We start from the raw sequence: 12338 nt of genomic DNA, 5'->3' as shown, positions 1-12338 counted from the left end.
ACATATTTTTTTTACCTAAACTATTATACTTTTTTTTTTATTAACCTGTGCGGTGCCATTAATATTCAACTATCATGTCAGCATATATATATATATATATATATTTTGGCCAAAGGGAAATTTCATTAATTAATGCTGATTTTATTAATTTCTTAGATGCCAACAAATCTTGACATTGTTATTTTTATTTAAAAATTAAGAATTAAATTGATAATTGATATAAATTTAAGGTATTAAATTAATAAAATTAAATTTAAAGATGAAATTAATAATTAAAATAAATTTAAGAAAATGTGATTATTTTTAAAACAAATAAAAACCGAATGCACCGAAAGCGTTAAAGACAAGACAATCACCAGCCGATGCCCGATGACACAACACAAGGCCAAAAGAATCCTTAATCGGTGAGCAAATACCGTATTTCTTATCGCTTAACAACGTCTAAATTCTTAATTTTTGTTCTTGCTTCTGCTTTGCTTCGCACATCATTCTTGCTTATGCCGCTCTTTATTTACCACTTTCTTCAACCTTTCAACCGCACGCAAATTCTTCCACCGAACTGCCAGAGAATTTTCCACATTCCAATCTCCGGAGATGTCTCTCCGGCCAGTGCCCTTCGCATTTTTCTTCGTCCTCTACCTTTTGGTCTCCTCCCAAGCCACTGACTTCAATGGCATACGCAAGAAGCACAAAATCAACGGACCCATCAAAACTGTTGTCGTCCTGGTGATGGAGAATCGTTCCTTCGATCACGTCCTGGGCTGGCTGAAATCGACCCGACCCGAAATTGACGGGTTGACGGGCAAGGAGTCGAACCGACTCTTAGTCTCTGACCCAAACTCGCCGGAGGTTTTCGTCTCTAACGGCGCGGTGTTTGTTGACTCTGATCCGGGGCACTCGTTCCAGGCTATAAGGGAACAGATATTCGGATCAAACGACACCTCAGCGAACCCGGCTCCGATGAACGGGTTCGCTCAGCAGGCCGATAAGATGGTTAAGGGAATGTCGGAAACCGTCATGAGCGGGTTCAAACCAGAGGTCTTGCCTGTCTACACTGAGTTGGCGAACGAGTTCTGCGTATTCGACAAATGGTTTGCGTCGGTGCCCGCGTCTACTCAGCCGAACCGGTTCTACGTTCACTCTGCGACGTCCCACGGTGCAATGAGCAACGTTCGTAAAGATCTGATCCATGGGTTTCCTCAACGAACAATCTTTGATTCTCTGGACGAAAATGGTCTCACATTTGGGATCTATTACCAGAACATCCCCGCGACATTGTTCTTCAAGAGCTTGAGGAAGCTCAAGCACGTCTCGAAATTCCACAGCTACTCCATGAAGTTCAAATTGCACGCCAAGTTGGGAAGGCTTCCAAATTACGTGGTGCTGGAACAGCGTTACTTCGACGTGGACCTTTTTCCGGCCAACGATGATCACCCATCGCATGACGTGGCGCTAGGACAGAGGTTCGTGAAGGAGGTTTATGAAACGCTGAGGGCTAGCCCTCAGTGGAAAGAGATGGCCTTGTTGATCACATATGATGAACATGGTGGGTTCTATGACCATGTGCCTACCCCTGTTTCCGGTGTCCCCAACCCAGACGGGATTATTGGACCCGATCCGTATTACTTCCGGTTCGATCGCTTGGGTGTTCGTGTCCCGACGATTCTGGTGTCGCCGTGGATTGAGAAGGGTACTGGTGAGTGTTGTTATAGCTTCTGTATTTTTCGTTCTCAGGTGTTATTTACTTACTGCTTGCTTAGTGGTACTCCTACGCTGAAATGTCGGACTGTATCTTTTCAACTGTCCAATATGTCAAGGATATTAACACGGTTCTAGGACAATCTCAAAGATGTTTGCAATTAGGATTAGCTTCGAAGTGTTTCTCAGAGCATTTGAACTCAGGTTGATAAGGCAGGATATTCTCTTGTATGAGTCCATAAGAAGCATGAATATTGTTGTCTGTCCGCAAATTGAAGACTGTCTGGTGCATAGTGTTATAAACAGAGTCGTCTGCTAACACTGCCTTCTTAATCTCTGGTTTGGTAATTCTACAAGTTGTGAAAAATTATTAAGGTTTTAAAGAGACTGATTACTGTTCCTTGTTACTTGATCTTGACTTTTGCATTTCTGTATTTAGCTTTGTTGAAATCTTTTGGCTCCGTTGGTATGTTGTTGTAAATATGAGATTTTGGCTTGCGGCTGAGCATTTGTATCATTACTCTTCAAATATTGGTTTATTAGGTGGTATTGTACTCGTACCTCTAGGCTCTTTGTAAACATGTTTCAGCACAAAGTTGTACTAATTTCTTGGTTTTATCTAACTGCAGATACGATCATGGTCACTCGAAGACATAATTACTATGATGATTTTTGTGACAATATATATTAGTATTATCTTTTATGTTTTCATAAGACTTAATATGGATTTGGTGTACTCTTAGCTGACACAAAAGTTTTGGCATATAGGTTTTTATATTGTTGTACGCTGTCACTTTTTCTTAGTGTGTATTCTTGTACTGTTTTCCTTTTAACCGGAAATGTTATTGCATTCTAATCTTTTGCAGTATGAAATTGACTCTTTGTTTTTGCAGTGATTCATGAACCTGAGGGGCCAACACCATATTCACAATTTGAACATTCTTCTATTCCTGCCACCGTAAAGAAGCTATTCAATTTAAAATCCAATTTCTTAACAAAGAGAGATGCTTGGTCTGGTACCTTTGAGAAATACTTCTATCTTCGTGATACTCCTCGCGATGACTGTCCAGGTTTGCTTGTACCTTGATTATCACTCAGCTCAAATGCATTCTTAGTTCTCATTTATCTTGGGTTTAGGATTTCTTTCCACTGTCTATGAGATCTGGTGAACAATGTTACAACTCACAGAAAATTATTAGGCAGACCAAATTATTTATGAATAAATATTCAAGTTTGTCTTTATCACATACACCTTGTAATGGGACCGTGAAACCAGGCCATGGGAATCCTTCTGAGATACTCCTTCCAATCCCAAATAAAGGCATTTTCGTCCTACTAATCTTGGTTCAGAATACAAGTAAATTAGTATGTGTAAAATTTTTCTTTTCAATTTTACTCCTTGTATTTATTAAACTAGATTCTCGTGTTTGTAAATTTATGACTTTCTTTGTACTCATCATACATTAGAACCAAGGGTAAAAAGGGAAAACGATATAATTTTTATAAGAATAAGGGATTTTATTGGTATGCAGATTATTGTTAAAAGATGTTTATATTTTGGACTGGAAGGAATAAAAGTGTAGCTCTAGGATGGGCTGGCATGCCTAAATGCATAATCACAGAAATTTCCTTTGTCTCTCTCACTCTGTGCAATGGCAAAGAGATTAAGTTTCCACCTTTGTCCACTTCCTGAAAGAGGGTTTTCCAAGGATAGTGAAAATGCCAAACGGCCATAATTGAACGTTACAATACAAAGATCCAAAAACACATAAACACCAAAGCTTCCCTGTCTTGTTCTTTTTGTGATTATTAGAATATGACCAACAAACGTGTCTTGTTTCTTCACACAGAGAGGCTTCCAGAGGTGAAGGTATCACTAAGGCCATGGGGACCCAGAGAAGACACAAGCCTCTCAGAGTTCCAAGTTGAGCTGATCCAGCTTGCATCTCAGCTCAATGGGGATTATGTGCTCAATACTTATCCAAATATTGGGAAAAATTTGAAAGTGGGAGAAGCAAACAAGTATGCAGAAGATGCAGTGAAGAGGTTTCTGGAAGCTGGAATTGCTGCTCTTAAAGCTGGAGCTAATGATTCTGCCATAGTCACAATGAGGCCTTCTCTCACTAGTAGGGTTTCCATGAGAGAGAATAGCACTAATCTTAGAAGAATACAGTAGTACTCTACATCATATATAGATATAGATATATAACCGTTCAGCATTTTCTGTATATATCTACAGTGCCTTGTATTGTAAGCATAGTGACTTCAAAACTAACATTTTGTAGCCCTGCGCGGTGGGTGTTGTACTCTTATGTTGTATCTCAGGGTCTGACGGAGAATATTTTGCTTTAGTGTATGTTAATATCTCTCTAATGTAGCTAGCAAGCGCGTGCATAAACCTCGGATAAATGCGGAATATAGATTGAAGAGTTTTAGTATTTTACTTTTAGACACAGTTTTCACCTTTATCAGACATTTGATTAAATAAAAAGTAGAATTTTAAGCCCATGTGTTTCCCGGGCACATTTGAAATTTTTTAGATTAATGAATTAAAAAAATATGGATTCACATCTTGAAAGAAATCTTTATACACATCATTAGCCTGAAAATGATATAGAAATTATAGACCGAAAAGATAAGTAGTTTAAGGTTTGCATGGTCTAATTGGGTAAGACTAATGGTCAAACAAGTGATTTAATAATTAAATTAAAAAAATTATATATATATATATATAATAATTTAAATATAAGAAATTAATATAAAGTTTCTTCTTAACTTAAAAATAAAATTAAATATTTTAATTTTATTATAACTTAACAAATCATATAATATAACATAACATCAAATGATTAAAAAATTAATAAAAAAGATATTCTTTAAACAGTTTGATTTTTAAAAATTAAATTCGGTTCTTAGTTCAATTGTCGATTCAAAGCGGTCTAATTTGGCCTAACATCCCAAATAATTTTTTCAGCTTATCAAGTTATTAGCTTGACTAGTCGACGGTTCAATTTTTTGATCATTGAAAGAAACATGAAAACATGAATAAAATGATGGAGAAAATTTATAATAATAGACTATGGAGTGCTTTCAAAATAAGGAAAACAAAAACAATTCTAAAATGTTTGATGGGAATAAGAAAACAAGTTAAGGAATTTTGGAGGTCTGCCAAAAAATATTAAAAATAAATTTAACAACTAAGACACATGTTGTTGTAATTATTGTAATCTTAAATTTTCTTAAGATTATTGTTAGTAAGGCATTTTTATCTTAATATCTCTCCCAATAAATTAGTTAACTTTCTTCAAATTAACATCATTTTTTCATATTTATCCTTAATTAATAGTTTTCTTCACTTAAAGAATATAAAATAATTTATTTATTAAGGGTATTTTTGGAAAAAACACATTAATTGCACTTTAAAATATTAAAATTTTTTATATTTTTGCAACATACAACCCCTAAAAAAATATCTTATATTTTTAAATGAAGAGAATATCTTTTAGGAAAATAAAAATAAAATAGGAAAATTATTGTTTTTCAAACCTTATTTGATCTGTTAATAAAAGAAAAAATGACAATAAAATCTTTTTAAATTATGTAAATAATATTTTGATCTCTCAAAATACTATAACTCTTCTAAAGTCCCTAAAAACTTTTCTTTCATTAAGAAATTAATATAAATGATTAAATTATTTTTAATTTAAACTTATAAATTACTATTGAATTGTCATACTTTTTTTTTAAAAAGTGAATATTAAAACAAAACTTGTAAATAGCATTAATATTTACAACACTTAAAAAATATCATAATTTTAAATGTAAATTTGTAAATTATTGTTGAATTTTTGTAATTTTAAAAAGAAAATTTGTGAATTTTAGAACAAAACCTATAAATAGCAATTAATGTTTGAGTTACGGCTAATTTGATCATTTATATTAATTTTTTAATAATAGAAAAATATTTAAAAATTTTAAAAAAATTATAACAATTTGAGAGATTAAAATATTATTTATATAATTTAAAAAAATTATTATCATTTTTCTTTAATAAAAACCATTGAAATAGTCTGCACACTATCAACATCCATTCACCTCAACTTATTGTGAGTAGCTTTCAAACTTACCTCGACTACAAATAAACATAATTCAATTGCTCATCATCATCAGATGAAATCATCCTCAATCTTCCCATTTCTTCTTCTCTCTTCCCCTCGCCCTTTCCCCCTCTCTGTAGCACCTAACTATTTCGTTCGATCCAAAATATAATCATTTTCTCTCAAATCTTGGTTCAAAATAGGAGTAACCTAATTCATGTAATTTTTTTTTAATTTTTACCCCTTGTTTTTATTAAACCTAATCTTTATATAAATGTATCTTACTGGTCATAGAATGTATTAGTAATTGGGACTGACGATAAAAAGAAAAAATAATATGCTCCCTCCGTTTAAAAGTGTAAGGCTAATCAAATCTTACCACCCAATAAAGTAGTTATCTGCTTTTCAACTAACCCTATCTTTTTATATTTACTCCTATTAAACATCCTATAATAAATATAAAATTATTATCAATAGAGACACTTTAAAAAAAAAATATAATGATTACACCTTAAAAGATTAAAAATACTTTACATTTTTGAACGAAAAGAATATATTTTTATGGGAATAAAAACTTTATTGATATGTAAATTAAAAAAAAAACTATTTATATTTTGAATTAGAGGGAGTACTTTTGAAACCTAGCACACGCCCAAACACAAACTCATTATTATCAAACAAATTATCCTCAAACTTCCTATTACGTCCATCGTTTCTTTGTCTCTCTTGTTCATAGAGGCGTCATGGGAGCAAGGTGTTTTTCTTTTTCGCTCCCTCAACACCATCTTCCTTCCCTTTTCCCCTTAGTCATCATCACTGATTCACTGTTAACATTATTGGAAGCATCTCCTTCTGCCTCTTTGGCTTTGCATTCGCTTTCGGAGACGATGCCAATTCTAACTCTTTCATTCATGCTAAGTGCCAACATAAATGATAATAAAATCTCCGGGGACCTATTTATCAATTATATAAATAACAATTTGATCACTCGAACTATTATAATTCCACTGAAGTCTTCAGGGTCTTATCAATAAATTTTAAATTAAAAAGATCATTTTACTTTTAGTAATAAGTTGTGATTTCTTCTTCAATTTTTACAATTCACAAAATAAAAATCGTTATTCCTCAAGTAAAAGTTATGATCGGGGCTTTTTTTTAATAATAAAAATTACATTTGATAAGTTGTAATTTTTTATTTAACTTTTATGATTTACAGAATAAAAATTGTGATGGAAATTTATTATTTTTAATAAGGATAAAATAATCTTTTCACTTTAAAATTTATTGACATAGACATTTTTAAGAATTTTATTGAAATTATAGCATTTTAAAAAACTAGATTGTTATTTATATAATTTGGAGGGATTTTTTTTCAATAATCAGTTCTCTTTTCTTGATAATTAATTTAGAGAGATTTTATTGTAATTTTTTTTTGTTCCCATTAGCCTTCCAAAAGGCACTCACGATTTTCGTTTCTATCTTTACCAATGGGCTTTTGCTATAGCATAGCAAGCAATTACAAGTGGGTCTACCACTGAGTTTTTTTTCTTACGGGCTTTGTAAACCCAATCGTGGCCCATTGGGTCTGGTCTTCCAACGGTTGGCTCAAGTACTGGATCGAGCCATTTGTTCCTGGGCATAGATGCCATTGACTTTGCTAGGAGTGGAGATGAGTGGTGCATCTGGTTGGTGTTCTTAACGAAACACCAACATAATGTATTTATATTAGTATCATATCGGATACTGATATGTCCTGATATTTTTTTGATACATATCGACAAAGTATTGAAATATTATTTTTAAGTTAATTTTTTTTAAAAATTTTCAATACATATTGAATGCTTCTAGATTATATGATAATACTTCAAAGCATTATTTTAAGAAATTAAATTTTATTAATGATTGTGATATTAATCTTTTGGGAAAACAATTATTTGTTCCTATAGCTTCATCAAATTTTATTTTTAATCTCTATATTTTTTTATGTTTTTAGTTTCTATAATTTCAAAAAGATTGTATAATATTTATCTTTTTAAATCCTTATAGTTTTAATTTTTTCAATACTTTTAATCCCTATAAGGACAAAAAACATTGAAAAAAAACCAACAGAAATTCAAATTAAAATTCAATAAAACTATAGGGATAAAAAAGTATGTTTTCCCTAATCTTTTTATGTTTTGCTTTTAAAATAAAATGTTAAGAGTTGATGAATGAGATAACTTTGACAATACTAAAATTTTAAAAGTGATAAACTTATATCTTAATTAATCAAGTATAAAAGCTTTTTTTTTTTCCGAAAATAATGATTAGGCAATAAGCAATTAGATACAAATAGAGTACAACTATAATTGATAATTATGTTTTGTTTGATATTATTCTTCTTCTTGAAGGTTGTTGCATTTCAGTCGGTCTCAATCACCTTCAAGCATGAAGACAAGACAAAACACTGCTTGGAGCCATAAGATCAACATGAAACAACTACTATGAACATTTAGTTAGAAAATATGTACTATAATCAATTACGATCTAAAATGGCATGTACAGTAAAACAGTAATGTAAACAGTTCTCAAGGCCTGTAAATATAGCCGCTAACTTCCACAAGGTTCATAGGACATACGCATGGGATCCGGATCCACAATAGGCAACTTTTCTATGTACAAAAGCAGTATCTTAAGGTTTTCTTTGAAAATCGTCCTGATATCCACAATATCACCATCATCTATGTAATTCCAAAGGTCACCTGAGTTGACTCTTTTAAGATTTCCCCTGCAAAAGGGACAAGATTCGGATCTCTCACACCTGAAGCAGCAATGCAAAACGCACGTAATCATCAGTGTTCTATAACTCGTATAGTGTACATAATAAAAGGTTCTCTGAAGGACAAATTGTTTCAAAAAGCAATGTGCAAGGGTGAACAACCTTATATATTTAGGGGGAAAATATTCATTGGCTTCATCATCATTGGTTATCCACCAGCATTTAATTATTTAACAGGACTAGAGTTGTGAAACAGAGGATCCATGATAAAAAAAGGTAATAAAAGGATTAGATAACAAATTGGCCCCTAAGTTTACCCTAAACTTGTTTTGGTGTAATGTCCCCCTTTAACATTTCAAAACAGTGTAACATCACTTCTACCATTAACAAATGTTAACTTTCACTGTTAATTGATTTAAAAATTATAGAAAGAACATAAAAAATTACTAAAAACGACCATTCTCAATCGTTTCCTGTAATTTTTGGTCATTGTATGTAATTTTTCATGTCCTTTTCTTTCATTTTTTAAGTCAACTAATAATCAAACTAATAATCAAAGCATGGGGGTAACACCACACCGTTTTTAAAAGTTGAATGTGAATATTGTATCAAAAATGAGCTTAGAATCCAGACACTCCTAAACCAATAATTTAGGGGTCAATTTGCCATTTAATCCATAATAAAAAGAAGCTGATAAGAAATTCATAATACAGATCACATCCCTTAATTCCCATCTCAGGGGAGTGTTTAGGTTTTCTCTTTCAGATCTGACATGTTATTAATGTTGAATAACAGACTGTAAAATGCATATTACTGGTGGAACAACTCCAATTAACAAAAGGCCTACACTAAGAAAGCTGAGTGAAACTAAGAATTATGCCATAATATGACACAAGAAACAGATAGATATAAGGAAGGAATCTAACATGCAGAGGGATTTAGGAAAGAAAGAGAAAACGAATTTTACCAATCCCTGAAGCACTTCAAACACATACAATGGCAGCAATTAGGCAGCACAACTTTTCCCTTCACCTCCATGCAAATGCCACATTCCTCCTCTCTTTCCATGTCAAGCATCGATTGCTTTTCTTTCTTTTTATATCTGACCGCATATACTTCATTCTGTTTCTTTTCCTCCAAATCTGTGATGCCTTTCTCAAGTTGCAATAAAGCAGGAAATATAATGGCTGTATATCAGGAAAAAGGAGGCACATCCAAAGGGAAAAGAAGCAGAGATATAAGTATATATATGTAATTATGTATGCGCAGCAGCAAAAATATAAAATATGGAAGTAATTTTGCCCAAAAAGAGCAATAGGCACAAAGTTGTAATGCTTATTCATCTTTTTTCCAAAAGAAACTTACAGTTAAACTCTTTAATGCTTGCTTTCCTTTCGTATATTGACATGGTGGTCTTCCCATCTCCATACGTCTGCATAAATCCCATCATGTTACCACATTTACTAAATTATGTGGAAAATGTGGTCAAACAAAATCCACAATGACAGGAAGTTTTTGACAGGGAATAAATGAATTTAAGCAAAATTTCACTGCAGAAATCTATCATCAAAGACAGACATGATAATTGTAATCAGCGAAGGACATTTACCATATAAATTAGAACTCTCAACAAACCCAGAGCACCAGCCAGGTGGTAATCAGTCCATCGAACAAGAAAAAGAAATAAGGTAGCGCCTGGACTGTATGACAGTCTCATCTGAAAGCATGCTCCATCTTTATCCCTGGGATACCCTAATAACCTAGACAAATAAGAAGAAAATGAGAAACATTTACATTAAAAATAATAATTAGATCAACTCGAATGTACTCATTGGATTTGGATTAACCTCGAGATGAACTCCCTTCACTCAATTTGTATTATTAACTCATCCCCTGAGGAATTTCCCGTTTCAACCTCAATTTTACCTCATGCGAAAACCTATTTTTGTTTGGTTTTCGAAAACAAAACATTGCCAGCGAGTATACAGAAAACCACATTTACATATAAGTGAACAATTCACAAGAGTAAGACCAAAAGTTATATATTTAAAAAATAAGCGAACAATTCTACTGATAAGAAATTGGGAATTACAAGAGTTTATGGTTAGGCATCGTACTTCCAACAATTTAAAACAACATAAGAAACTCAATTATACGATTGCATACACCTTCTGGACTACACTATCAGCTTCTGACTTCTGAATCAAAATAGTAACCGTTCATCACTGAGAAGGAGAACTCCTAACAATTTGAAACAGAGAGCAGAGAGAGACTTACAGATCATTGGCGTACTGAATATCAGCTTCCAGAGCTTTGAGAGATTCATGAAACGCTGATTTCCCCATTCCTCTGAAAGTAATGTCTGCCCAATACTGAAGATATATAACGAAGAGAATCGCAGAATAAACACAATATGTCAGCAAGAGAGAGAAAGAAGAAGAAGAAAGAGATCATCGATAACGAGAGAATCTTTTTCCGTCACTACTAGAAGGAGGGCTATATAATCAACGCACTGCGACTCCACCAACACTGGTTTTGGTTTTGCCTCTTCGATAGGAAAACCCGGGTCAGGATTAGAATAGCCTGTTGACGATTTTGTCCTTATACGATAAGATTTGATTTCAAAAGGAAGGAGCATTAGGAATTATCTGAGGTGGAGTCTCTTGAAGGTCAACATAGCCAATGATTTCAGCAACTGTTCAGTCCGGGATTATTCTCACAAGATACTTTAATTTAAAATTTATTAATTTTTTAAAAATAATAATTATATCAAGACTAAAGTCTCATTTATTTTAACTTATTTTATAAAAAAATATTTATTTTTTAAAAATTATTTTTGATTTTAAATAATAAATGTTTAACCTTTTAAAAATAATCACAATTAAAAAAAATAAAATTTTTAATTATTTTAATAAAAAATTATAATAATATAAATAGATTAACCATTATTTTTTTTAAAAAAACATATTCAATATATTAATATAATCTTTTATGTAAATATATTCTTGGAGGAGGAAAAAAAAAAAGCCCTTAGAGCTTGTTTATTTAAAACTAAAAATAAATAATTTTTAGATAATTTAAAAGTTTTATAAAAAATTATTTTGTAAAGAGTATATAAAAATTAGATATTATTTTATATTTAGTCATCATAATAAAAAATAATTAAATTAATTATTTTTTAAATATTATAATAACGTCCTTGATTTTCATTTTATAAAAATAATCTATTATTTAGTTATTTTAAATTTTTATAATGTCTTTATATATCTTGTATTTTTAAAATATGTTCTCTCATCTCTTATGTTAAATTATTTTCAAAAGTTAACTAAAAATTTTATTAAAATAATCAAATATTTTTGTTTTTCAAGATTTTGGTTATCTTCAAAAATTTAAACAAATATCAAAAAATTTATGAAGTAGATTTTTTTAAAAAAATAAACGATTTTCTCATTAAAAAACTGAAATAAACGAAATCTTATATCTTATTTAAATTATTAAAATATTATATATTTAATAAATTTTGGAGATCAAATAATTTTTATTTAATTCAAAGAATGTAAAATGTCAAAAGTGGAGAAACAAGCTCCGCCGCTGGGGTACGTGTAAAGATGTGATTGGGGGATTGCAGAGACAAGCATGTCAATGGATGCCAAAACTGAGTGGCGCGGCCCCAGGTTTTGCCATTGCCAGTTTAACCGCCAAGCAATGAAAAGACTATATTGCCCAACAACAACTCTCGGTTATGATCTTAGGGTCTGATCTTATCATAACGCAGATATTTTATT

General features: G+C 31.7%; 2 protein-coding genes across 2 annotated transcripts; one reads left to right on the top strand and one right to left on the bottom strand.

The window, feature by feature from the left end:
* The first annotated feature begins 371 nt into the window (after nucleotides 1–371).
* LOC129317073 (non-specific phospholipase C1) lies at nucleotides 372–4054 on the top strand. The gene is made up of 3 exons (XM_054961410.1): nucleotides 372–1696; nucleotides 2592–2768; nucleotides 3549–4054. Exons 1-3 carry the CDS (start codon nucleotides 595–597, stop codon nucleotides 3872–3874), a joined length of 1605 nt encoding a protein of 534 aa, XP_054817385.1. The 5' UTR covers nucleotides 372–594; the 3' UTR covers nucleotides 3875–4054.
* Nucleotides 4055–8261: 4207 nt separating this feature from the next.
* On the bottom strand, nucleotides 8262–11095 carry LOC129317577 (E3 ubiquitin-protein ligase AIRP2-like). The gene is made up of 5 exons (XM_054961891.1): nucleotides 10831–11095; nucleotides 10163–10313; nucleotides 9919–9985; nucleotides 9521–9740; nucleotides 8262–8595 (listed from the first exon to the last, which is right to left on the bottom strand). The coding sequence occupies exons 1-5, from the start codon at nucleotides 10896–10898 to the stop codon at nucleotides 8385–8387; spliced, it is 717 nt and encodes a 238-aa protein (XP_054817866.1). The 5' UTR covers nucleotides 10899–11095; the 3' UTR covers nucleotides 8262–8384.
* Nucleotides 11096–12338: the final 1243 nt, after the last annotated feature.

This window comes from Prosopis cineraria, unplaced genomic scaffold (genome assembly GCF_029017545.1).
Source record: "Prosopis cineraria cultivar Desert tree isolate PC_DT_omini unplaced genomic scaffold, ASM2901754v1 PC8, whole genome shotgun sequence".
Classification (NCBI taxonomy): Eukaryota; Viridiplantae; Streptophyta; class Magnoliopsida; order Fabales; family Fabaceae; genus Prosopis; species Prosopis cineraria.
The sequence above is the reverse complement of the archived record's forward strand: the minus strand, read 5'-3'. Positions and strand labels throughout refer to the sequence as shown.